Here is a 27,985-nt window from a genome sequence, read left to right as displayed (position 1 = left end):
GTAGTGCCAGCCTGCACTAAGGCAGGTCAATACCTATAAAGGCACAACAGGAAAAAAGAGGTAGTCAAAACTCACTTCAGCAACATCTTGATTAAATTAATGGAAAATAAGAACATTAAGCTGGAGAACATGTGCTATTATTCCAGTCAACCCAAGTGCTGCTGCCCTGAACCTAATCATAGGGTATTCACCTCTGTAAATACAGGTTGCCTGTTGAGAACACCTTTCCCTTTATAAACTTTGTTTTGAGGTCAGCCTTCACTGAAAGAATATAGTGCTGTTCAGCTCAGAAAAATGTAACTTTTTTTTCCCTCCTTGCCTTTCTCTTAGGGCATAGCCCTGGAATAAGCTTAGATAAATGAGGAGTCCCAGCAGCTACCACAAGAGATTGAACATTTATTTAATCATAAAAGTCCAGCAGATAAAACTATATACAATAATCCATGCACGTTGTTCAATTACACAAACATTTAAAACCTGATTAAAACACAGTCTGCAAAACAGCAGGGCAAAGTTTTCATTTACTGGGGGACATAGTCATATCTGTATTTTGGATGTTTGTTGTAGCCTACTCTCTCCCCAGCAATAAGGCTCTGGATCACCCACTCTTGCGAAACAACAGGCAACCGTAAAGCTTCTGCACACTTCAACACACCAGCTGGGCAGGAAAAATCAGTCACCACCACGTCATAAATACCCAAAGCAATATCTGCACGGGAGAAAAGACAGGCATCTGTCAGATGATGTTCTCTGCAGCAGATCAACCTGTTCCACCATGGAATTTGCCTTCCATGTCCTCTCATTCATAGGCAGTGAATTCTCCTGGTAAAAGTTAAGGCACGCCCCACAGCAACACTACACCTTGCAAGTAAAAGATTCCCTCTAGTCCTGACAGAAACTAGCAGAAAACCAGTAGCCAAGATTACAGGCAGGGCTAGATAACCATAAATGCTGACCACAGGGTGTAAGTACTAGTTAGTGCCTGCATCCTATATGGAGGGGGAGAGACAGATGAGTTCAGAAGGACAAGGAAGCAGCTTTAGTGGCCTTCAGAAGGTCTAGGAGCACTTCTTGCCTATTTCTCCCTTTTGACACAGGCTGGAAGCCGACAGCTTGTGTCTGGAATTGCTGCAGCATCTCCCCTGGAAGGCAAGTCTTTAATCCTCTAAATGACATTTAAGCAGCGAGCTAGTGTCCTTTGCCTTGCTTTCTGCTTATAGACACCTCCATAGGCCATCCTAAATGGTTTTAAACTGTACCAGAGACCACAGTGGCACGGGATTCCCAACCAGTAGGCCTGAGAAACTATTCAATGATTACCTTTGTTGTGAGCATTTGAGTAATGCTGTTTAACTGACGCTGCACCCCCTGTCATGAGGATTTCAGACCACAGATCCAGGAAGTTCTGCTGCTGGTCTGACACCAGGAGAACCTTCAGGTTATGGAATGGGTTTTCTCGTGGATGCCTGCAGAATAAAAAGAAATGCAGACTGCTAAAAATATCCAGTAGTCTGAGACTTTGAGACCATTACCTGCTTCTTTCAGTCACCTGATTGGCTTTTATATTTATTTTTTATATTTATTTTTATTATTTATATTGGTTCTTTTAATATCTTGCATACAATGACCTGCTCTCTTGCCACCCCTCTTGAAATTCCTAGAACAATTAGTCTCTGTTTACAGATAGCACAACAGACTAGACAACATTGGTAGGGTGTGTGTGCAGCAGCCTAAGTCCAAAACTAGGCAAAGCTCTACCTCAATCCTGAACCACTTTTTCTGTGCATATCCAAAATACCTCCACTTAGACAGGGCTGAGTAGGCAGGAATCAGAGATTTACAAACAGCTTTTGTCCACACATCACCTTGCCTAAGGAGTCTGACCAGATATTTGTTCCCTAAAAACAGACTTACTGGGTTAAACAACAGAAAACGCAGAAGCTGGCTTCAAAACATAACAAAGGAAAAGGAAATTACAGTAGCATTACTCTCCCTTGTCCATTTCAGAGCAATTACAGAAGTCAGGCAAGTGTGTGGGAAACCTTGTCTGAATTCAGTCTTCCTCAAGAGGAGATTGACATCTCTCTCACTTCCCAGGAGACTGTCTTTACTGTGTATGTAGCATCCAAACATACCTTGGCATTAGAAGTCACTGTAAATCCAAGAAAAGAGATAGAAGTGCTGTTCCTATATGGAAGGGAAAGCATGGGGAGGAGTACTAGGGACACCTTCAGCACTTGAAGTACTGAAGAGCATCCTAAGGATAACAATTCTCTCTGATTAAGTCTTTGACCTGTGGTCCCAAATCACATTTGTCTATCACTTACCATTCTAGCAATTTTTGCTCCTGGAGGCTATAACCAGCTGGCAAAAGGTAATTTCGATAATTCTGAAGCTGGTTAGCATGACAGCTGTCATGGACCCAGATATGAGACACACAAGGGATGCCCCTGGCAAGGCACAGCAGATATTTCCGAGTTCGGCAATGCTGGTCCGCAATTAACAGACACTGATATGCTGCGTTACACTTCAGGGGAGATAGAGAGATAAAAAGGCATATAAACAGGAGACAATGCTTGCAAAAAAAACCCAGAAGTTACACTACTGCTACATACTTTAAAGAAGCAACTGAAACCCTGATTTTCACAGCCATATGATGTGAAACGTGAATTAGGTAAACATATTCTGTATCTGCAATAGTCACCCATTCCAAGCTATTTAGTTCCCAGGCAAACTCTACCTACTAGTCTTTGTATCATAATTATCTCTTCCAGTTCAAAGGAGAAGATTCATCTTTTAGTTTGACTCAGTAAGTCACTACAGAAAACACTGCACACTCAGGCAAGACAGATGCTCTGTGAATAATTTATCCTGTCTATTAAAAATCTAATTTTAAAGTAAAGATGACACTAAATGAAATTACTTGTCTATTTAGATCTGGTGAGGGAAGAGCTCTATCTCTAAGTGTTCTGAGGCACAGACTGTAGCAAGACCACACCTGGAGTACTGCATCCACTCCTAGGTTCTGCAGCACAACAATTTAAGACAAGGCCAAGGGCCACTAAGATATTTAGGCACTGGAACATGTGGCATACAAGAAGAGGCTGAGAGAGCTGAGCATACTTAAAGGTCAAAAAGCGAAGGCCTGGGTGAGCAATCAATTAACATTCATAACAGATAGGAGGGCACACAAAAGGTGGAGGCAAACTCTTATCAGTGTTATCCACTAAAAGGACAAGCAGCATCAGGTACAAATTGAAATGCAGGAAATTCCATTTTTTTTTTTTTCCTTGGTTTTTCTTTTAATCAGGAGTGGTCAAATACAGGATTAAATTGGCCAGAGAGTTGTGGAGTTTCCATCCTTGAGGATACAAAAAAACCCCAACTGGACAAGGACCTAAGCAATCTGCTCTATTTGATTCTGCTTTCAGCGGGGGGTTGGACAAGATGAGCCAAAGAAATTCATTCCAGTCTCAACTGCTCTGTGCTGTTGTTCTAGATTAGTAAGCAAACCCTTACCTGTGTTTCATTGAAGTCTTCCAGGATATAGCCAGCTCCTGCCCTCAGCTGCTGTGCTATGTAACGTTTGTCATATGGAGTCATCGGTAAAAATTCTGCAGCAGAAAAAGGAAGTTCACTTTCTGGCTTTAACTATAATCTATCGTAAGTCCATACACTAAAGCCAAAGCATTCCACTTGGAAATGCAATGGGTAAGATCCGTCTCACCTTCTTCCTCCTCACTGCTCCCTGTAGGACCATCTGATGGCTTCTGATGATTCACCAATTTGTCAATAGGTGTTGCCATGGTGAGAAGAAAGGCATAGCCCAAAAAGAGGGTCTTATTGTGGGGTAGAAGTCCATGATGGTCCCCTAGTACTGGAGGATCTACCCCATCTGCACCTTCACATGTGCCTACAAACTCTCCGTCTCTCACAGCCCCTGCAGAGAGACAGAAACACCATGAGTCTGAAAAATCAGGTTCAACACAAAGACCCTGGGTAACATTTGGAATATGTTCAACTTCTGTTATTTTAGTAGAGGAGGAGACAGGGAGTGGCAGGATTGTGTTAGGATTATACTAGGATAGGTAGCAATCTTCTACCCTTCTGGCTGCAAAGAATCTTCAAACAGAAACCTGAATGGTACTAATGTTCACCAGTCTACCAACATCCTGGAACAACACTTAATGCTGTGAAGGATCCCTTTAACAGCTAGGCATTTCAGGACTAACTAAATAGATAAAAGAGACAAGAAAGGAGAGAGGCAAATCACAACACTGAAGTCAGAATGGTTCTAAAAGACAGTACTGAAAAGATGGCAGGTAAATACTCAGGCTATGCTAAAAATATCACTGGCTGCTGAATGCATCCAAGGAGAATCAGCCTCAAATCCTGCAAAGCAAATAGTCTCATCTACATTTTGCTTTTGGGAAGCAAAAAGATCAATTACAGAAATAGCTGAATGCAAGTTTAAGAGCAGAAACTCATGTTCTCACCAGGTTTCATTGCTGACTTGCGGCCACGTTTAGCTGGGGATCTCTCTTCTTCAGAAGCAACAAGTTTCCTTTTCCCAGACAATGTGCCAGGTGGGACACGGGGACTCTCCTGCCCTTTACAAGTGGGAGTTGTGCTGCTGCTGGAAGTGCTGGGAGAGCCAAGGTTACCACGTCGCCTCCGCTTCCCTTCCACAAGATTATCTGTAGTGCAGTATGCAGAGATTGTCACCAAGTGTCATCTAGTTCCATGAGCTTTCACCCACCCTGTATGTACAGATTTGGCTAAACTCAGCACCACCTAGAAGGTACACACTACCACCCTCTGACAGAAGAGCAAAGATATCTCACTTCTGTCTCTTTATTCTCAAACCCTGTCTCTTTTCCTCCCAGTACTGCTGAAGAGCTTGTATCATAGCAGCCATCCACACATGTAAATGAGTACAAGAAACAGAGCATCCTCCACAAACCAACGAATACCACTGAGTCCTTCTGAGTCTCTCTTGCTCTCTGAGCAAGACGAAAAACACGGGAAATATCTCAAAGATGCCATTATAAAATATCAAAAGCATTGCTGAACACCCAGAAAAACTTAAACATGACTAATTCGTATCAGGAACTAGAAGCATCTCAAAGGCACAAGCTGCAGACCACCACAGCCAGCAGGTCAACATCCCCTCCCCTTACCAAGACTGATGTCAGCTGCTTTGGCCAGAGGAGTGACAGGTTCATATGGACCTAGCCCAAACTGCTCCCGGAGTTTATTTCCTTGTTCCTGAGACAGGATGACAGATATTCGTTTGTACCACTTCCTCTGGCCTTCCTTTTCAATGCAATAGTAAAGCTCTCCAGAATCTTTCCGGTGTCCCTTCACCACACCTGACAAGACAGCAAAAAACTCCTGCTAACCAACCATACCCAGACTTCTTGGGTAAGGAGGAGCATCCATCTTCTACTGCATTCAGCTACTTAGAAAACCCAAGGATAGAGCTCAAGCACTGGTCTTACCTGCACTGAAGTAGTCATCCTCTGAGAGTGCAGTCACCTCAGTCTCCAGTGGGATAGGATCACAGAGTAAAATATCTTTTCCTAGCACATCACATTCATATCCATCATCAAAGAGCAACTTGTACTTTCCTGCCCCTACATCTTGGGTAATCGTTCCAGAATAGAAGTACCCATTTGAGGCCCACTTTGCTACAACCCTAAGGCCCACAAAACTGTTCCCAGAAGATGAGTCTGCATAGTCCAAAGGACCAGTCACCACTTGTAACGGGATTTCCGGAGAGTCACTTCGATGCAAGGCACAGAAGCCAGCCGTCTCAGATTCCTCCCCTCCATCTGGCAGGCAAACAGAACGAGTACATGATTTCTCCTCAGGTGATGTTGTAGTTGAGAGATCCTCAACACCAGGCAGTGCAGCTACATCTCTTAAAAAAAAAAAAAAAAAAAAAAAAAAAAAAAAAAGAAGCAGTTCAAGAAGGAAAAAAAGATAAAAATTCTCTCAGACAGTTCAGTTCAGTTCAGTTCAGTAAAAACAGTTACTAAACAAATACTTGGGCAAGATGCTTGCAGCTGCTACATGCTTTCACCAAAACTAGCTTCTGAAACATTCAATATTCTTTTTTCTGTGTTACATTAAGACAGCAGTTCCCCATTCTTTTCCTTGTCAATAAATTACAGTCTTTTTCCAGGGTACCTTGTTCCTGTTGCTCGAGATGGTGGGCGGCCTCTTCTTCCTCGGCCACGAGGTGTCATAGGTGCTTGGCCACCCTGATGGGTGCCAGGCAGAGAGTCCTCTTCCTCACAAGGCAGTGATCCTGTCTGGTTAACTCTGAGCAGAGATGCTGGCTGACCAGCTCCTTTCCTAGGGCTAGAGAATTTATGAGTTAAGCATTCTGAAAAGAGAAGCCAGCTCACTGAGATCCCTGCATTTTCCCTGTGATCTCACAACCAGTCAAGAATCTTGCCCTGTTAGTGCTCAACTGGCAAGAGCTTAGGCCAAACAATGCCTCACAAGGAAACAAACTACTCCTTCAGGAAGAATAGATGTGAAAGCAAAGACTATCTTCTTATTTCAATGCATCAAGTCAGATCCTTCCCTGAAAATGTCTGATTTACAGTATTCCCTCCTTCACATTCCACCCAAGCCATCTGTTCACTTCTGCAAGTACCTGTTCTTCCTTTCCCAAAGCTCTGAAGGTACCTTAATTTTCTTAAGATGCCTCTCCCAACAGGTAAAGCAAATTCTCCAGTTTCTGCCCCACACACTTTCCCTTTGACAGGTCCAGTTCCTTGCCCCGAACTACTGCTGCTGCTGTGTGTGGCAGAGTGACCACTGCTGGCTCCACTGGATGTACGGTGGAGGCTTGAGGCCTTAGATGAGAAGGAGCTGACATCACCCAGGTCCCCTGAGGTCAGTGATGAGCCTGCTGCAGTCCTAGAGGAGGATGTGTCAGTCTCACACTCCTGGCACTCCACTACAGGCTCTTCTGTTTCCTTAAGAAGATAAAAAAAATGTTTTATCAAAGCTGATGCACTATCTAGATGGAAGCTCTGCAATCATCAGGCAAAGCACAGACAAATCAAGAGCACACCCATGGAACTGAAAGGGGCCATGCAGATTTCAGTCTGGAATGATGAAGGGCAGACAGTGTCTCTCTCACTATAGGGCTGTGCAAAAAGAAGTCGCATTAATAAATCAGGAAACAAGACAGAGATCAGACAGAAACAAGACGAAATTAGTCTGCCTTTGAGTAATTTCTACCCTTAAAGGGTGTGAAAGTGAAATAAATACCTGAGACACCAGAAACCTTCAGTTACTAAAAATCCAAGATCATTTTCTCACAGCTAGTCATGTGGAGCCAGCTTTACGGATATAAAAATATATATCTACAAGACAGTGATATCAAATGCTGGTAGATAAATTGGAAATATTTGTGATTACACAGCCTTTATAAGCACATTTCAGGAAACTTAAAATCACAATAAGCAATTTCATGTGTTGTATCAAATGTGAAAGTATAAGCTCTGCACTGAACTAATTTTTCCTTACTCATGGTAACAACACAGCACAAGACTTAGATTATTCATCTTCATAGCAGAACAGCAGTAGCATTTTATGGCTAGCAGGCTGATATGATAACTGTGCACATCATTTCAGATTTTTTCAGCTATCTTGAGATCCCATTAAGATTTGCTGGTTAATGAATGGGCATATGCAAAAATAATCTTGTTTTCAAGTTGCTTTTTGTAGACTTCTTATGAAATTTGGCCCACAGGATTCAAGAGTGTAGTGAAAAATGACAGATCTGCAAAACGGGCTGAACCACTTTAGACAGCTGAGTTTTACAGGCAAAAGTGATTTTTGCTTACTAGTAGAATTTCTGACCATTCTGAAATCTCCCTATTCTGACAAAACCCCAATAAATTTAGAACAGCTGGAGCCACACAGGAAAGTCTTTTATTCAGCTCTGTGAAAGACAAAAAATTTGTTTTTCTCAGAATACAGTAACGGGCATGAAGTACAACAGGAATAAACAGACAACTTTCTCCATGCACTAAATAGTCTCCATGTTTTCACATAGAGAAAAGTTTAACATCACAGCAAGCTGACTTGCTCCTTCAACTCATTTTCTGCAGCCAAAGCACATTCTCATTTTAATTTTATTTTGTAGCCAACACATTACATTTAGCCCTAAAAACAGGAACTTACCTCAACTACCTTTCGTTCCACCTCTGCACCATTTATGTAGTAAACATCTGTTATAACCCTTGTCACAACAGTGCGCACTTCTCGAACAGTCCGCACGTGGCGATGCTGAACTCGGCCTTTGGGTGGGTGAAGGTTAAACTCCTCTTCTCCCTGTAATGAACAGGACAAATTAAAAACCAAACAAACAAAACCCAAAACCTCCAAACCCCAAACAAACAAACAAAAAGTAAAAAAAAAAAAAAAAGCCAACAACAAAACCAAACAAACACAAAAAAACCCCACAAAAAAACCCACCCCAAAATAGTCCACAAGGAAAAGAAAGTATTTCTGAGTAAGTCATTAGATTTTGGGTAGACATTAACATTTTAAATGGGCTTTTGGATTTTTTCAAGAGTGAACCTACTGCTAGTAAATTTGCTGGCTGAAGAGATACTTCACTGTTTTAAAGCAGTAAAATTAAATACAGGCAGCCATCAACCCACCTGACTGTTCAGAGAGTCCGTGTCCTCTCCAGAGGCGTTCACGAGCTTTTCACCACTCTCCTCAGTTTGGACATTCACATCTTGTCGCCCAGGTCTTTGCCCAGACATACTTGTTCCCACTTCCACCTGCCTAGAGATTTCTCCTGATGTTTGTGTTGCTTTTGTAACAGTTGCCAGGGTAAAAGGAGAGTCTTCTGTAGTCTGAATCCCTTTACTGTTGGTGTTTGGCCACCCTTCTCTGCTTCCATCAATTTTAACAGCCTTACTTGGCTTCTTCTGTGTCCTCCTCCCTTCTTCTGTCTGAGTGCCTACAACACCAGTCTCTGCAGAATCCCCATCCTCTGCACCAGAAGGTTGTTGATGGCAGTCCTGCTCCACCCTCTGGGGAATTAGGACCTGTTCACCACTGTCATCTGCCTTGTGCTGCTGGTACTGCCAGCCACTGGGATTTTTATGTAATTCAGCATCTCCTTGTGTGCCAGGAAAACCGAACAGATTCCCCCTGGAAAACAGTCACATATAGATCAAAATTATTGAATAAAAAAACCAAGACAACCAATAGGCTGCCTCTTGTGTGACAGCACTGTATATAAAAAAACCACATATCCTGGTATTCATTCAATTGTTTCTTAAGGCCTGTCAAAAGTGCTGTCAGGTACTATGTGGGAGAGTATCCTGATCCTTACTAGAAGCATACATTTGGTTTTCCTTGTGTACTTGAGGACTTTGAAGAGTGACTGTACATTGACCAGCACTGAAACTCCCTGTTCATTATGTTCTTTAGCATCACTGTTCAGTGCTCTTGAAATAGACCTTTGTAGACCAAGACCTCAGTGCCCCATCAAAAGACAGAATGGAAAACAATGAAGAAGCAGATTTTCTACATTTTCCATCCAGCATCCTTATCACCATAGATAAGCAGTGGTACAGTCCTTTTTAAAGCAACCACAGAAAGCAAAAAATTGATAGATTTGTAAGGGAGACAAATAGCAAAAACAGTAGCAAACATCATACGTTAGAAGATCTTGGATCAGGAGAAGGAAAAGGTCTTTATCCAACAGCTGTAAGCATGATCTAGGTTCTCTCAATCACTGTATTTTACTAAAGCTTATTAGCTAGCTGGAATCACACCTCTGCTCAGACAAAAAGGTAAGTCTGATTACCATGTAAGATACAAACACACAGGACTTATACTTACCCCATTGTCCCCAACCTTCTAAGCCATCAAAAGGCAGTGACTTAGTGCAATTTCTTTGATGTAGAAAATACACATGTACACATAAATCCAATATGTGCATATAAATCCAATCCATATAAATCCTACCAGGACTGGCAGGCAAAGACTGTGAGGAGTTACCTAAATGGAGAAGTGGAAAGACCATGACCTCTGGCCTCATCCTCTCGACGAACTTCACAGACACGACTAAACACAGATGATGCTTTCTGGGAGCTAGCAGTGCAGATTTAAAACAAACAAACAAAAAAGCATCAGGGAGTAAGAAAATCCCTTATACAGCAAAACAAGAGCACTCTAGTCCCTCAGGAAATCCACAACTGGTATTGTGGTTGTTGATCCATAAAGCCACAGAATGAGAGACAGTAAGTCTCAAAGGTCAAGAACCAAGCTGCACTTGCATAAACATTTCCATCATTTCTGCAGATATCCTACCAGCCAAGAGCAACATAGTTCCAGAAAACAAAGTGTGGAAAACTACAATGCCATCAGGAGTTTCACCATCTACTACCTCTGGCACCCACCACTTATGCCTCACTTCTTGGGACTTTCATGACACTACAAAAATATTGGAAATGACAGTTACAAAGTAGACCATGCGAGAACAAGTTCAACCTATACCTCCTCCAAAGGCAACCTATCCTCAATCAGTGAGGAACAACTGAGGCATGATTACTACCCAGCATGCAATCCTGGGACAAGAGACACCGAGTTCATTTCAAAGTCTTCTCACTGTTTCACTTCACTTAGATGACTACAAGTCATTACCCTGTGACTCAAATTCTTACTAGTACTTACAAACCACACTCTGCTTTTGCCTGCAATCAAAATGAGGCTAAGTGCTGATAATAGTAGGAAGCACAAAGCCCGTAGTGAAAGGGCAAGTGGGGCACCCACATTGCCCATGTACTTCAAACTTGCTGCAGGAACTACAGAGCTCCTGTCATGGCTACTGCTAAAAGCATTTAATTATTTTTTCCCCTGCTGCTGCTAACAAGAAGGAAAAGGATTTACCCAGAACTCTGTATTAACCCTGTGCAGCAACAAGCCAAGTTACCTGGCAGCAGAAGATCCATCTTTCCTGTTGCTGGCTGTAGGCTCTGAAACAAGAAAGAAGGAAAGCACCATTCCAGTGTCACCTGAACAGACTCTCTGGCCCCCTCTGTGCCCCACCACACCTAGTGAAGAGCAAGGTTGACTAAAGGGTGCCACCCATCTTCTCATCACAGACCTGAGTTTCTAGGTTTCAGAAACTGACAAACTTAATGTCACTGTTCTAATTAACATGCTTTCAAACTTTTTTGTGCAGATTAAAATTCCAAATTTTTTTCCCCTGGAGTTTAATCAAACTCCAGTTCCTGTCCTGTGATGTTGCCACTATACATCACATTTTTCAGACTGCTGGAAATACCTTTCCTCACAACAGAGGCCTCTCCTCTCAATCCATCCTTGCTTAGAGAATTGCAGAAACAGAAAAATGAATTTAAGTGACACTGCCCAAAAAGAAAAATGAGAAAAATCACAGACTGTCTCAGGGAATAACACAAGACTGTCTTGGGCAATGCCAGAAAGAAGTTTTGATTGAGGGCTGACATCCAGTAGGACCTGTAAATGTCAAGGTTTCATGCTCTTACTTTCCAAGCTGAAAGGCAGGGACTCCTCACTCCCATCATTCAAAGGTGTAACAAGGTTCATTCGTAGAGAGAGTTTTGCATCAGGCTCAGAAGCCACATAAGAATCTCCTTTCTCACACACTTCTGACATATCTGCTGACACCACTGCACTTTCCACGGTGACATTGTCTGTGCCCTCTGTTGTAACATCACTAGTTGCTATAGTGCTGTCTGGACAACTATCATCCACTGAAAATACGAAAACAAACAAACAAAAAATACTAAACTGAAAGTATCTACTGTAATTGACACTGCTAGGGCTCAGGTTTTGTTTTGAAGATGCTTTACTGCATCATTATCAGTAATAGTGAAATCTAGAGTTCTGAAGCATGAAAGTACTGTAATACAGGTATTACATCTTATATCAGTAGATATAGTATATAATATATAGTAGTAGATGTATACTATAGCAGATAAATATTATTATCAGTAATACAGGTATCAACCTTAGCTGGCAACAGAGTAATTTACTACTATCCAAGCAGAAACACACACTTCCATTCATCCAGCAAATGCACGTGCAGTTTCATGAACCCTAGCAGAGAAAGCCCCGCTAAAATGATGATTATTTGGAACCATCTTGGTTTAGTCTAAACTCATTCACTATTCAGACCAGTCTTTTGCATTCTTTATGGAGGTGTATGTGGGAATATGGTGAGTACAAGGAAGACTTATTCCATGCCACCCCATCCTCTGGGAGCAAACACCTTCACAAGAGACCCAGAACAGAACCAGGAAATTGTGAAGGGATGAGCCGTCCCCAGAGTAAAGCAATGGTGCCACCTGCAATGTCTTCTGCCAAGGTAGGTTTGAGATACCAAACCACATCCTGCATCAAGAGTCAAAAGCTTCGAGGCAGACTTTTGCTGCAGAACAAGGCCTATTACTCAAACTCACCAATTGGTGTGCTGTGCCTTCTGGGTCCCATTTTAAGCTGGCCAGTAAGAGGCGGTGTTATGCTGGTCAAGGACTGAATACTGCCACCATCCTTTGGCAAAGTAAAATGAAACTGAGTTCCTAAAAAACAGAAAATGCCAGGATCAGTAATTTCAGGGGACTACTTTGGTTCAAATACCAAAAGCACGGGTTCACTGTGCTGGGGGAAAGTATAACCCTGCTGCTGTCCTGTACAAAACTCTCCTGAACAGTTTCTGATTTCAGGACAGCTGCTCTAACTCATCTTCCTCACATTTTGTGTGGAAAATCTCTCTAGATGAACATCTGGGCTCCTGCCATCCTGATACAGCTGTCCCCAGGTGCTAAATAAACGTACAACTAAATATTCTGTCACAAATACGACTTCTGTAAGTACAGCTTTGCTTTAGAATTGCTCAGGATTTTCCACAGAAAAGGAAGATGAAGACAGAAACAGAAATAAAGGTCAGGACACAAGAGGCAGAGCTATGTGTTGCCTGAGTTAACCTGAAATTTATACAGAACGATGCTTTATCAAACAGTCTTCAATGAAAAGTGAGCAGATACACACCTACGAGCACAATCAGTAGCATGCAATTGATGGTTAGACAAAGGCGGCAGAAGCTTGACTAGGAAGTAAGCTTTTAGAAAAGTGATAGATTCTGAAGTTTCCTAACTAGCTGCAAGCTGCTACCAGAAGGGGTGGCCGCCTCCTCCTCCTCTTCCTCCTTCTCCTCTCCATTAATTCTGCCCTTTCTTGTGCAGTCTCCAAGCACAAAGGGTCTGCAGGGTCTGCTGGCTGAGGCAGCCTATTCCCACCAGGGAAACCACACCTTCATGGATTTACCACATGTGGATCTCGCAGTATTTAGCAGATAGAATAGCTTAAAAAACTTAGTAAATGTTCCGTCCTTTTGCCTCACCCCATGCCATTTATCTGCAAGCATTCAACATAATATATCACTAATTTGCAGGCTACGTTCTTTCCAAATACTCAGAAATACTCAGTAACACCAACAGAGTAACCGTTTCCTCTTCCATACTGAGGTCAAAAGAGGTTTTCATAATTTTGTCACTATCCTCCCTTTTTCCTAGAATTTTTTCTTTGCATTTCAATCAAGATACTACTCAAATAATGCAAGTCAAAATTTATGTAACTCCCCAATTTTAAGAAGCATGTATAAAAAAACTATCCCCAAAATAAACAGTATTGGAAAATCATTAACTAATGTCATGAAAACACAAATTCAAGTTACTTAAATTCAAGAGCTAGCACTAGATATTCAGATCACACAACTACCTTGTGGCAAATGAAGCCATGAATACATGAAAAAGACAATCCCCCTTGCAGAAGAAAACCCCAAGCAGCAAAAAGCTATCTTTTGCCCATTTGAAAACTCTGAAACCCACCACCTGCCCTGATGTCACAGGTTTCAAAGACACAGTTCAGCAACTGAAACAGCCTTGAGATCAACCTAAAGATCTCAGTGTATTTTGTAGGTATTTCACAGTGCAATGGTACTCACTTTTCACAGGTACACAACACATCAGAAGGCCAAAGACTCCTCACAAACAGCTTACCAATGGCAGTCATATCACAAACTACAGCACATCTCCATTTACAAATGTTTTAAATAAAAAGTGAAGTACTCAAACTGCACTGAATTTTGATCAGTTTAGCTACCACAATTCCTTCTAGCCTACAAATCTACATTTGACAGGCTAATAACAAATGATCAAAAGAATTTATTACATGATCAGCCTGCATTTTAAAAAGACATAGTTACTAAACCAACAGATACTGATAGAGAAAACAAACAAGCCATCACAGTCACAAGACCTGAAAAAATATGTAGGCCCAAAAGCTTAATTGCTTTCATGTAATTGCATCAACTGCTGTGACAATGAAAAAATGTTAATTCTCAGTATGAACTTAAGTCATTAAGACATAACATTTTTATCTTTCAGCTTCAAAAGACTGGGTATTTCTTTGGCCCACTTTTTCTCTCTCAAGTTTGCTCATTCTAAGGTATAAAAAACTGTCCTTTCTCTGGGTAACCCTGCCACAGGGAGAGATGGATGTTTCTATTACAGTGCAGATGGCAACTACCAGCACAGGGAAAAACTGCATCCTCAAAATGGAAGGAGAGGAAGGATCTCCCAGTTCTGTGTCAAGCACAGCAAAACAGAGCTATGAAGTCTCACTGCCTTTTCTGCATACTGTGGTGATGCTTGCACACCACCATGTGGATGGCCAGCCTGCAGCTCTTCAGCAGCTCAAACGCATCTCTGCCTGCTTCAGTTCTTCTCTCCTGTCACCTCTACTGTGTGGCTCTCGGCCACATCCAGATCTACAGAGAAGACTAACAGCAGTGGATGGCCACTGTTTTCTCTGTATTCAGAAGAGAGGAAAAAACCAGAACACAAAACCCATCACTCCCTTCTATTTAAGAACTTTTGCTTTCGCTTTACTTTCTTAGCTCTGTTCTTAACTCATTAGCACAACTATTTAACTGACAGGACAAAAGCTTGATTACATAAATATTTCTCCATTGGTAAATCAGATAAAGCTGTGATATATCAAAAGGACCTCCCTAGAAAACAGGAAACAACTTTATGTCTAGAAGTCCTTCTGACTAAGAATCATCATTTTAGCCAAACCTCAGGCAAAGTTAAGATGATTTAAGTGCTTGAGCACTACTATTCACCATTTTAATAAAAATATTAACTATTAGCTTTTTATTTAACATGGTATGCTTAAACTTAAGTACTGCAAGTACTGCATTAACTGCACTGCTTATCTGTTTCTTCTTTTTTTAATACTAATAAAAGATAACTTTCTGAATAAGTTTTTGTATGTACAAAATTGTACAATCTACAAAAAGACTTCACAACCACAACTTCTATAAACTCCATAAAGTCCTATAAACAGACTAAAATAAGTAAATATCTTTTCCCTATCCCTACATTCTATCACATTCAACCCTCTGACTATTTTTAGTAGAGTAACTAAACAGTTAGTATCTTATTCCAGGCAACCTCAAAAACAAAAAGATACCCCTGCAAACTTCACCATTCAGTTTCTACTCCTGCTCCAATGGACTCTTCTCAAAGTTCATTGCAGTCCTCATCCAAAGTCTGTGCTTCATAATCTGTTGATAAGGCATTAGACTCCTGTTGGAAATAGCTATTATGAGAACAAAGCTGCTTTAACAGTAAAGGCAATGTTCTGAAGCTCTTCACTCCTTCAGGAGTGAGTGATGGAAAGAGTACAGATCTCAGTCTGCATATTTTCCCATGCTTCATGAGTCTGAAGACAGCAGGCAGAACATCTCAAAAGCCTGAACTCTCTCCTAATACAACCCTCTAGTGAAATACAAATGTACAAAACAACCACCAGCATTAATTTCCGAGTTCATTTTCTCCAGAGTGGCCTACTGGTTTGTTTCGAAAAAAAATCCAGCCAAGTGTGATGGATTTAAGTTGCATTTAGATTTATCGAAGAAAAAACATTTCAAGTACAAAGAAACGTGCAATGCTTTGGAGTGCGAGTTCTGTAAAAGGCAAAACTGAAAATGAACGACAGCTACTCATCTTTATCTTGCCATAATTTCGGTGGTGTACTGCCAAACATATTATTTTATTTCATAAAAAGCATAATGTTCCTAAATTCACAGACCAGTACTGTTCTCTTGCCTATGCCAAATTCTCTTCAGAAACATGCAGCACCAGCACACCAAATGCTCTGGACTTGTTCACAGAAAAGTTAATTTGACAACACAAAATCCAATGAGATCAGAACACCTCTGAAATTCCCGGCCACTACTTTAACCAGAACCTCTCAAAGTATGATTTTCTCTGTAATAAAGCTTTTATTTTTTTTCCTTTCAGTTACAGGAAATTAAGAATATTGCACCTATAACTTTATCATTCAACTTCATGTTAAGTAACATTCGAAACAAAAATTGTTTTTTTACCCAGTACTTAAGCTAACTTCCCACCCTAGGAAGCTTTGAAGCCTAAATACACATGGAAATTTCATGGTGGGGGAGTAAAATATGCCTATTCAAGACACAATCTAATAAAGACATCACTTCAGACTCAGTATGTTCCTCAACCATACTTTTCTTGATAAGGAAACACATTTTTACCCTCATATTCATATATATGCACTGAACAGGAAAGACTGGAAAAATCCACAACAAAACCAAACATAAATGGCAACAGAAGAATCTAACAAAGAAGCTGGTCATCTTAGTCTACAGAGTATCTCAAACCCTGGTGATTCAGATTTTATGTGCAGTCTCCAAGATCTGTCACTGAAACTTTTTTTTTTACCTACTTTGAAAACTACAGCATAATTCAACACTACCCTTGCAAACAATATTCAAAGCTTCCCCTAAATATCATTAGACAGCCTCCAAACTTGACAAGATGTTGCTAAGACACATCTAAATATCACAAATTAAGAACTTAAACCTAAAATTAGTGACACTACTGTCTTGACTGATAACTCATCAAGTTGCCTCTAGTCCCTTACTTGCTTAGCACCAGTTCCCTAAGCCAACCAAGACTCTCCATTCAGTAAACGCACTAAATTAAAAAAAAAACAAAACCAAAACAAACAAACAAAAACAAACAACAAAAAACCCACAACACCCACATTGCATTTCTGGCCAGCTGAAACACTGTACTTTCAGCCTCCACAATTAAGCAGTTTGCTATAATATTCTGAAAGAAAGTGATGGTCAGTAGTTATAGGATGTTAAAAAATGCAAAATCAAAAAAAAGCTCCCTAATGTCTGACTGGTTCTACTGCATTCAGAAGAACAGGTGCAAAATCGAATCAATTAAATTGCTATGGTAGCTGGTACATTAAGCAGGACTCAGCAGTACATATTCATTCCTATCACTATATTATTGGCAGAGTTTTAAAATCCAAACACAGAAGGTATCAGAATCCCTAAACCATGGAAATTTTTACAGGACTAAACATGTACTTAGCTCAAAATAAAGTAAGCACTGCAGAAGGTGCTCTCAGATGGTAGTCACCTTATAAAGCTGTGGACACAGGGATTCAAGCTCCCTGAAAATAATTGCTTTGTTTTAAACCAGATAACTATAGCAAAGACTAATTTGAAAACTGCTATTATCTTTTGTTAGAAGTCTCTCCAAAACTGATGACCTGAATACGCATTGACATCTCTTCTCCATACCTCACTGTAATCTGATTTCTACAGATATCAATATTTACCTGTTGTTATCTTACAACACAAGATACTACCTTCATCCTATTTTTAGTACCTCGAGTTTCTGTTTGCTATCCAGTTCCACACTATTAGACAGCTATCTTTCTCAAACTCATCAGCAAATTTGGTTTTAAAACCACACATAAGTATCACACTCAATCCCTTTTCAGCCAAGTCTCCATCTAGCACTTCAAAGACATCTCACCTACTTCTGTTCAGACATAAAGAAGAAAGATCTTCATCTTGCTGCTTTTTGAAATCTGCCATTTTGACCTTTCCAAAGAGGATCACATGTTCCAGAAGTCAGCACGGTTCAAGGTCACAAGAACTGAAGAAAAGGGGAGGGAACCACGTAAGAACAAGCTCAGAAGGCTTTCAAGAAGAAGCAGCCAAAGCTGCCATAATGGCAGTAAGGATCCATTCATAGCTGGAAAAACTAAACAACTATTTCAGGAAACAGTAACAAAAAATAACGGACGCCTAAAAGTGATTGAAGAAGTTTTGAGGACATTTTGAAGGAATGTACAGCTCTTGAAAAAAAGCCAACATAAAGTGAAAGAGAAAATGAGAGATGTCCTTTACTAACAAAGAGTGGAAAATTATTCAGACATGAACTGAGTACATAAAACAAAAAAGAAAACTGAGTGTTAGGAAATGTTTTTTAAGCAGTACATCTTACACTAATTTCTCAAAAGGTAAAACCAGAAAATATTACCACTTGAATAAATAGGGCTACATAACAAAACCATGACCTTTGAGTGGTAAGAGAAAATCTATCTAGCCCACAGCTTTATAGGCTCCACAGATGAAAATCAGACCGGTCAATTGGAATCTATCAGTTCACAAACATCTTCCCTGCTAGACCTGTAATTCAGTTTTAGTAGCACAGCAGAAGTCTATTATCTTGCACTGCACTCTAACTGAAGGACTGAGATGATACACAGAGTGTAAACTACCTGGCAAATCACAAAAAAAAAAGTTTAAACAAACATAACTGGTCTATTCAGGATATGTAAAGACAGCCATCACCTATTGACAAGTAATGTTTTCAGATCCTCAATGGTCAAAATCACCAACTTCAGAAGACTGGAAGTCAACTACTGTTATCATGAGAGAGGAAAGCTCCATTATCTGGATCCTGCGGTTTTTAATTGAAGATTACTCAAGTAAAACTTTGTTTTCTGTTATTTTCTCATTTGAGGAGTACAGAACTCTGCATTTTAAAATGAAATCAACTAAAAGGCAAAAACTGCACAAAACGCAGGTATAGCACCCCGCATTTTTTTGTGTAACTACATTAACAGTATGTTAAAGGGATTTCAATGCATCATGACCAGCCAAGCCACATTTTACATGAGTGAAAAGCCATTCTACTTTAAAATAATCTGAAAATGAATGTGTTGTATTAGTTTCTAGCTCAAAGCTGCTCTATACACCTCCACAAAGAAAGCTCTCCTCAGAGAAGGAAAAAAGGAAAAAAAAAAGGCAAGGAGACCTAGTAGAGTGAAAGAACAGACTGCCACACACCCTTTACATTTCAAGGACACTGTTGTTGTTGCTTACCATGGGGAAAAAAAAAGTTACAAAAAATCCTTGAGCAGTGCCCAAGTCACAGTTTTGAGTTGTTGAAGTTGCTCTGGTCTTCTGCCATGAAACAGCAAGACAGCGTGAGGAGCAAGAATTACCTTATCATTCTTGCCTGAAGCAGTGTGACAAAGGAGAAATCTGCAAAGGGGTGTTACTCAGGTAACACAGTAACCTGTAGCGCCACTCTTATGAGATGCTGCTCGGACAGCATCCAAGATGAGCACTCCCTGAGAACACTGAAGGCTGTACACAGATATCCCTGACATTACTCAAACTACACACCTGTGAACCAGTAACCTTAATTCACTTACCACTGGAAGGACTGGGGGATTTAACAGTTCCCTTCTCCTGTGGCTTCATCTGCTCTTCTCGCTCCTGACTCCTCATAACAGTATCCTCTGTATTCTTTGGCATCTGTGCCTCCTGCTGAGCCACCAGCAGGTAAACTCCTCCCTCTTGAAGTGGTGGCTGATTACCTGTTACCGTTATCTGTCCTAATTCTGAACAGCCAGGATGATTTTCGGCACAGAGCATCACTTCTGATGGAATGTCACTCTTTAACTTGGGAAACAAACTGTTGTGCTGTTCCAGCAACTCCCCTACAGAAGGCTTAGATAAAACTTCATTGTACTCGGGCATGTTTTCCAAAGCAGCTTTACAGGAGAGTTTATCTGTGCTCCTAGCCTGCCCAGTGTCAAAAGCACAACTTTTTGAAGTTTCTTTTCGCCAGCTTTCTGGTCCAGTCTTTTCTAATTCCTGAGGCTGACCAGACAAATTTTTGCAAGAACCATCAACAAATTCCACTTCCACATCTTCATGACACTGTTCTTCCCTTTCAAGAATAAGTCTCTGAGAAAGTGTTACGTTAACAAGGGACCCTTCCTCATTTATTTGCTTCTCTTTTACTTGCAGTTTTTCTTCTTCACACTGGGTCTCAGGAACTGTCTCAGGTTCTGATGTCTCTTCTGATGGGTGATTCTCTGACTGTGCTTCTCCACTCCAAGTGTGTGACAGAATCTCAGGCAGCACAGACTGATCTGCAGCAGCCTGACTTGCAGAAACACACTCAATCTCCTGATGAGCTGTAGGGGCTAGTGACCTATCTCCTGCTATCTCTGCACTAACTACTTGCATTACAGGCTTTTCTGCAGCCTGTAAATCCTCTTTTGCTTTTTCACACTTTTCAGAGACCGATTGATCACCTGCATCCATCCTCAGTTTTATGTTGTCATTCTCCACAGAACAGAGTCTCAAGTCTGTGGCCTTGCATTCAGAAATCATCTCTGCCTGTGTAGCTTCACTGTCTTGGCCTGTGTTCAGAGAGCCTGAACTGACCTCTGGATTTGTGGGCTGGCTACAGCCACTCGCAGAAAGCATCAGCTTACAGGACTCAGAATCACTTGTTGAAATCTTTGACAAAGCATTTGTGGGCCCAGAGACATCTCCACGTAAGCTTAAATGTGTTAAAGCAGCAGCTTTTTCTTCTCCTTCATGCTTCCTCTCTGGGCTCTGAGTTGGAATAAAGATATCCTACAATGAAGAAAGTGGGACATCAAGCATCAGGGCATCCAGAATAGGACTGTTTATCTGGAACATTAGACTGGATTATAGAGCAGAGCAAGATTAGCATGAAACTACAAATAAAAAAACCCAGTCCCCTGGACATTCTTCTCTCCATTCATATGAGCCATAATTGCCCCGTTCTGGCTGTGAAGTTATCGCCACCCTGTAGTGCCTCTATGGCAAAGTCAGGTGCAATACTTGGTACACCTCTCAGACCACCAAATCATAAAGTACAGGTCAAGTATGACAAATCAGAAGCTGTTTTTAGTCAAACAAAAAAGTGTTCCATGAGGATTCTCTGCAGGAATCTATTATATTAGCATGAAAGCCATTTTCAGGTAAGAAGTCCTGCTTCAACTAATCAAGTCTCTAACATGACCTTTATTGCCTCAAATTAAGAGAATTTGTAATATCAAGCTGTAAAGCCACCAAATGTCTGTTAAGTCCCTTAAAACAGTAGTAAATTCCAGAATTGAAAAACATACAGGAAACAGCAGCTACTAAGAATAAGCAACTTGGAAAATTCATTAAATGACTTCTAGCCTTGTGGAAGAACATTATGCTTCATTATAAAACAGCTTTGCTTTCTTCATGACAAATAATGCTAAGGTCTAGCCCAATAAAAGTAGTCTAATTTATGATGCAGTCTGAGGTGGAGGATGCTCAGCTCAGCATCAAGAAGCAGTAGCCTCTCAAATCAAAAAAAAGAAAAGAAAAAAAAAAAGCACAAAAAAAGTTTCTAGCTTATATTAAATTATAATTACTTCTATGCTCAGTAACTCAACTGCACCCTCCTAAACTGTTCCACATATTCTCTGTGGGATTAACTGGCACACAGTATGATAAATATGTAACTCTGGTGGGAACATGAAAGTGCTCATGAGAACCAGCTTAGCAGGGAAGCTCAACCCAGAAACACAGAGCCTGACTCAAACATATCTCATGTAACAGCCATATAAAACCCTCAGAAGAGGTATCTAAATGAACCCTTACATGAGAGAACTCTGGTTGTGATGGTATAGGTAAAGATCCAGGAGAGAAATCTGGTGCACTCTGGGACACTGGAGTTGAAGCTTGCGGCAGGACAAGACGTCCTGGTGGGATACATGAGAAAACCATCTCCAGTGGTGTATCTCCTCTCTGCTTCTCCATCAGCTCTCTGTCTTCTGTGGCAACAGATATCTGTTCACCTGGTTTAATGGAGCATAACATACATTACTAGCAAATTCTTCTGTTGTACCTAAAGTTTCCAATATTGTTACAAGATTTGTCTCCAGTGGTGCACAGAACTCTTTCATACATTAATGTGTGAATGTAAAAATCTTATCTTCTTCTATTGCCTTTACAGCATACATTTAATATAGGTGTCTGCCTGCAGCAAGAATTACTTGTCCCTACAAAAGAGGAACAATTGCAAACAGCAATCTGTATCCCACACAAAGTACTTCCCACATTTTGAGTGAAGGGGAGCTGGCCAACAGAACTAATTTTACTATGACAGCTATGCAGGAAATCTTGACAGTACATAAGCATCTGTATTACAAATACAGATCTGCCTTCCTCTACTTCTTTCAGTGTTCTCAATCCTGCTTTACTCTTTAAATATGTTAGCAGGTTTTGAAAAGGCTGCATGCTCAGGCTAAACCACGGGGCACAGAGGCACAACCACAGAGCAGTATGCTGAGAATTTTACCTTTTGCTTGCTCCTGTTCAGTAGGACTGCTGGGGACAAGAACAGTGGATCCAAAGGCAAATGGAGAGGGAATAACTAGGCCTGAAGAGACACTGCAGAACAGAAAAAGAAAACATGGAAAAGACCATACATTACTGGGAAGTGCATTAACCACTCCCCAGATGTAGCTCCAGCTTGTCATAACAGAAGTCTTCTCATAAAAGGAGAGTGTGGGGCGTTCACTAGAAAGAGACTTAAGAAGTGGCCATTACCCACACAGGCAACATCAGCTCATATCACAAAACAAAGCAGTGCCCCTCTCAGAGCACAAAATTAAAACACAGATTGCTTAAAATTAAGCACAGGTGCTTGAATAAAGAAAAAAAGTGGTGGAAATAAGCTATTGTAATAGTTTTGGGATTTTTCACTTACATGGAATGACCCTCCTGTGCAAAAGATCCCTGTCCAGAGAGCTGCAAGAGCTGCAGGCCACGTGCAGGGGTGCACACCAAACAATCTCCCTTTTCCACTCTGGCTGTTGGACAGCCACTCCCTGCGGCAGTTTTGGACAAAAGTTAAGGTTAGAAATCTAGCCAATAACCAAGCTGACAAAAAAATAATGAGGAACTGTATCCACAGTACTGGACAGTTACTTCTCAGCTGGGCAAGGACAAGATGATTTTCAGACAGAGCTGGAGAAGGACTGCACATGAAAGTTCAGTATGTGAAATGTGAGCATAACATAGTTGGGATGAAAAAGACAAGTTTGTACCTACAGAACAGATTTTTATCAGGACAAACCATACAAGTCATCCTGCTTGGGAATTTTAAAAGAAAATTGACCAATGACTCCTTTGTCAGCACATTTGGCCCACCACCAGAATGTAAATACAGGCAAGGTTCTCACAAAAGAAAGACACCTTGCAATGACCACTGACTTCATGTGAGTTGGGAGGGTTCTGTACAGGATCATACTGGTATTGACACAGTAGTTATGCACAAATTAAAACTAAACAAAGAGCATACAGCAAGACTTTTTAGCTCATGCTTTATAAACTGTGACAAAGCTGTGCTTCAAAACCTCGTTTTCTAGGCCTTTCTCTAGCAAGACTGCAATTCTTTTCTTAGCTTTTCAGTTGAGGATACCAAAACCAGACACACACACCCTCCTCCCAAGACATACCAGGATTACCTCTATCCTGATCCTATTTCATGTCAATCTCTTCTCTGAGAGGGAAAGAACATTAACTCAGATGACAAATAAGATTGACCAAAATTGTGCTACAAAGATTTTGATTTCAGGATGCTGTCAAATCTCAAACAGGAAGGCCAAATCAGAGGAACAAGATCTTGCATAAGAAAGTCTACTACTTATCCATGGGTAAGCATCATTTTTTCCAGGTTCAGAAGGAAGGTTTCCTGGTTTGTTCTTCAAGGGGCACATAAAGAAAGGAAACTAAATGTATTTAGCAAACCAGTGTAACTGTTCTAACAAGAAGGGACATTTAGACATTGCTTCATAGTATAGTGAAAGACACTGATCCTTGTATTTCCAAAGCATTCTCAATTTCAGCAGAAATTACATGGAAAATAGTCGCAGCACTCTGCACCCTAAAATACTAACTGCCTAAAACAATTAAGTATGGATGACAATTATGATGATCACTGGACAGACATCTGATTGTCTGTTGTTACCTGGTGTATCATTTCTCAGGAAACATCTCTTCCTGAGTTGATAAAATATCTGACTCCTTGTGATCATAATCAAGGGATTTCTCATTTTTAGTGTGGTCACAAACAGGTATTTGTTTCCTGGTGTCCTCCTCTGATTCCTGCAGAGTTCTGGAAAAGAAAAACACAGAGTCACTGACCTAAGAAAGTCGAAGTATGAAGGTAATTACTGCAACACTGGAAGAAAACTTTATTAGCACAAACATTCACTTTGTGTATACCACAGGGGAAAAGAACAAACCAACCACCGACAAAAAAACCACGCATTCACCCCTCAACAAGTTGCATCTTCAGAATTATTTTGCAAGCTTTTCTAAGAATCTAAATGATGCTTAAATGGAATGCAGATTGTTCTACTGACACAGTTCAATGCAGGTTCTATTAACGTTATTTCACCTCACTTTTAATATTTTTAATATTGTTTTGTCATATTCTGCCACAAAATAATTACTTAAATACTTACCATAAATTATAATAGTTTTCAACAAACCGAAGCTTCACATTTAAAAATCATTAAAATTACAAAGCTTATAAAAATTCAAAAGCATCCTGGAACAGCCATCGCTTAACCTCCAGATTTCTCCTGTGAGGCCAAAGATTGTATTGCTGTGATTAATTTAATTTGAAATAACTTCTGTGACTTAAACTGAATTATTAATATATTCCAGCCATTTACGAAAATTATTGGTATGTTTTTATTATCTAAATGTACACTCCCTTAAAAATAAACCTACTGATATCTTTGTGTGTAAGATCTTGACAAAACCTCCTTTCTGAGCTAGGAATGGGGAAAAGCACTCCCTACTTGTCCTGCAAAAAGGTCTCATCAGCACTTCATTTTCCCCTGCACTTTTCTTTCTTGGTTTGAAGCCTGAACCCTTCTGAATCTACAAATCTAGTAAGAAATACAAAAATCAGTTTCCAGAATGTAAGAAAGAGACTTGCTATAAAGAACAGGGACTGGTTTTACCTTTCAGATTTTCTCTGGTTGGTCTCCAAAGCAGTTTGTGCTTCTGTGCTAGAGACACTTTCCGTGCTGTCCTCATGCAGTTCTAGTAGGAGAGAGAACAAAAATAACAGTTGCTACTCAGGTCACCTAGATTAATACAGAAAAAGAAGAAAGTGTAGTTCTGTAAACCACACAAATATCAAGACAATCCTTATATGAAAAAAAAAAAGTTGAGCTATCATTAATGATAGCAACAAAAAAGGACAGAATGAGGTTTTCCCAGGGAGGGAATTCAATACAAGAATTATGTCAATGTTATGAAAACAAATTAAGAAAGAGAGGTGCAAGAATCAATGACTCCACTTGGACAGCCACAAGAAAACAAACTAACTAGCCCCGCAAAAAAAGAGAGGACAAAATTCTTTTCAGCTACCAATGAGCTGTGAACTCATTTTTGAAAACTACAAATACATTATTTCCCACTGAAGAAACCTGAACACCCTATAATCAAAAGAAATCGAGTGAACTGACAGAGCAACAAAAGAAAATCCTAGATAATTTCACATACCATCTTTACTATCATTCTTCACAAGCCTGGAGGGAGGAACCAGCAGCTCCAGCCATGAAGCTGATGAGTGGCATCTTCTTCATTGGGAATGAAGTCATTTCCAAGTCCTGGCTTTGGAGAGCTCTAGAGCTCCCAAAAGGCAGCTGTGACATGCCCGAATCTAACACCAAGATCCACAAATAATACATATATGTGTGCATATTATATATAAAACAAAAATCAAAGAAGCCATTTATTTTACAAGGGCAAAAGATACACCCTGTAACCAGGAAGGGATTTTAGGTTATTGCTGAAACTCTGGAATACACTAAAAGACTCTGATCTCAGCTACACTAATTAAAAATAGGGTAGCAGAAACAGTGGACCATGAACTCAGAAAGCAGTGTTACTCAGCAAGGTCTTACACAATGACATTAGGTATTGCAGCAGATTTGATGAGAAAACAAGCCTGATAACACACAGACTCTGCCTAAACGTCCTTTGATGATAATGACCTTTATGAAGGAGTTTCTTTGCCATAAAAAAAGGCTTCATCTCTTAATGGTCAAGATGCATCCATGTCTCTTTAAGATCTTGTCAACAATTATATGAAATAACTGCAATTTTTTTCAATTACCAAAGCATACAGATAAATTTCCAGAAAAAGACAACATTTGTGACCCATTATGACCCCCGATGAGACAGCTGAACTGAAAAACCACAAGAGATGGTTGGTGAGTTTCACAGCCCCAAGAACAGACCCAAAAAGGATAAGTTACCTCCTCCAAAGGGCTCAACAGCAGAGTCAACACCACGTTCACCTCCTCCTCCAACATTTCCGAGGGCACTGCAACAGAAAGACTTTTTGTATCGCCGAGGGTTTTCCTGCAGGCTGTCTCCTTACACCCGACTCGTCTTCTGAGGAAGTGACCCTCGCAGCTGCAGCACCTGAACAGCCGCTCCCGAACACCTCGAGCCCCCACCCAGCCGCGGCCCGGGACAACGCCGCTGCGCCGGCCGGCCTCCGGAGACTGCAGCGCCACGGCGGCACGGCGCGGCCGCAACGAGCACCGAGCCCGTGTTTTAAGCCCATCCTCGGAGGGCGACAGTGGTTCTACAAGGCCCGGGGAGGCCGGGGGAGGCGGCCGAGAGCCACCGCACACGTACCTGCGGTCTCCGGCGGGGCGCTGGCACCTCCTCAGCGACGCGGTCCTCGGGGCGAGCAGGATTCTCCATCGGCTCTGCAAGCACACCGCCGTTAGTACGGCTGCGGCCCCCCGAACACGCCACGGCCCCGCGCCGCCTCTTACCTTTGGGTCTCTCCGGGGCCACCCGGCCACCCGCGGTGCCCCGGCCGCCGGTGAGACCGCACACCAGCTCCTACAAAACAGAAGCACGGTCCGCGTGAGAAACGGGTCGGAGTCAGGCCAGGCCAGGCTGGTCCGCGCCCCCCCCCCCCCCCCCCGCGTACTCACCAGCACGGGGCTCGGGCTCCGGCGGCCGGCAAGCAGACGGGCCAGCACGCCGAGGCAGCCTGCTCCGCGTCCTCCGCAGCCCGCGCCCTCGGGCTGCGAATCCTCCACGATCAGGCGGGCGTGTCCTGCTGCGAGAAGCCGGGGTCCAGCTGGCTGCTGCTGCTGCCGCACTCCATACAGAGCGCCACGCGAGGCGAAGCGCTTGGCGGAGCCTTGCCGCGACCCTACGCTTCCCGCATGGCCTCACCGCGCCCACCGCCCGCCTCAAAGGCCTCCCGCTTCCCCGCAGCCATCTTGCAGCGCGCCTTTGGCGCGCGAGAATCCGCCAGGCGCCGCGCAGGCGTTACCAGGGGAGACGCGGAGAGTCTCGCGAGCCTGGCGGGAGCGCGGTCGGCAGCGGGGGAACGGGAGGTGTCTGCGCCACTGGACCGGGTGTTGCTCGGTGTTGTAGAAACGAAAACGGCAGGAGAAAAACAAAAACCCGCGCCTGAATAAACTGTTCTCGTGCGGAGTTACTGACAAAAGTTTGCACATAGTAAGGCACTGTAAAAACGAGTTTGTGTTCACAAACTTTGTGTATAATGCCTATGCTAACGGCCTGAGCTAACCACTGTGTCACTGGAGAGATAGCAAAAGGAATTGGTTATCTTGACTTCAAATAGAAAAAATCGATGGCAACTAACTTGTCTTTCATATTCAC

At 41.6% G+C, this 27,985-nt stretch overlaps 1 protein-coding gene across 2 annotated transcripts; it reads right to left on the bottom strand.

The window, feature by feature from the left end:
• Nucleotides 1-376: 376 nt before the first annotated feature.
• TP53BP1 (tumor protein p53 binding protein 1) lies at nt 377-27,616 on the bottom strand. 2 transcript variants are annotated; one of them, XM_030456911.1, is made up of 27 exons: nt 27,286-27,616; nt 27,121-27,190; nt 26,978-27,051; nt 26,590-26,657; nt 25,832-25,991; nt 25,285-25,366; nt 24,279-24,425; nt 23,016-23,136; nt 22,605-22,696; nt 21,905-22,101; nt 19,660-20,878; nt 12,495-12,614; nt 11,559-11,786; nt 10,982-11,024; nt 10,048-10,140; nt 8,691-9,192; nt 8,209-8,358; nt 6,700-6,992; nt 6,193-6,366; nt 5,502-5,923; nt 5,181-5,372; nt 4,497-4,697; nt 3,728-3,940; nt 3,520-3,614; nt 2,328-2,527; nt 1,321-1,466; nt 377-709 (listed from the first exon to the last, which is right to left on the bottom strand). In XM_030456911.1, exons 5-27 carry the CDS (start codon nt 25,844-25,846, stop codon nt 522-524), a joined length of 5,133 nt encoding a protein of 1,710 aa, XP_030312771.1. In that variant the 5' UTR covers nt 25,847-25,991; nt 26,590-26,657; nt 26,978-27,051; nt 27,121-27,190; nt 27,286-27,616; the 3' UTR covers nt 377-521. The 2 variants fall into 2 exon arrangements, with proteins under 2 accessions (XP_030312771.1, XP_030312770.1); XM_030456910.1 differs by lacking the exons at nt 25,832-25,991; nt 27,286-27,616 and having other exon boundaries at nt 27,121-27,168.
• Between the last annotated feature and the right edge of the window lie 369 nt (nt 27,617-27,985).

The sequence above is a fragment of the Calypte anna genome, chromosome 10, assembly GCF_003957555.1.
Source record: "Calypte anna isolate BGI_N300 chromosome 10, bCalAnn1_v1.p, whole genome shotgun sequence".
NCBI classification, from domain to species: domain Eukaryota; kingdom Metazoa; phylum Chordata; class Aves; order Apodiformes; family Trochilidae; genus Calypte; species Calypte anna.
Note: the sequence above shows the minus strand (reverse complement) of the source record. Positions and strands in the feature narration are given on the sequence as shown.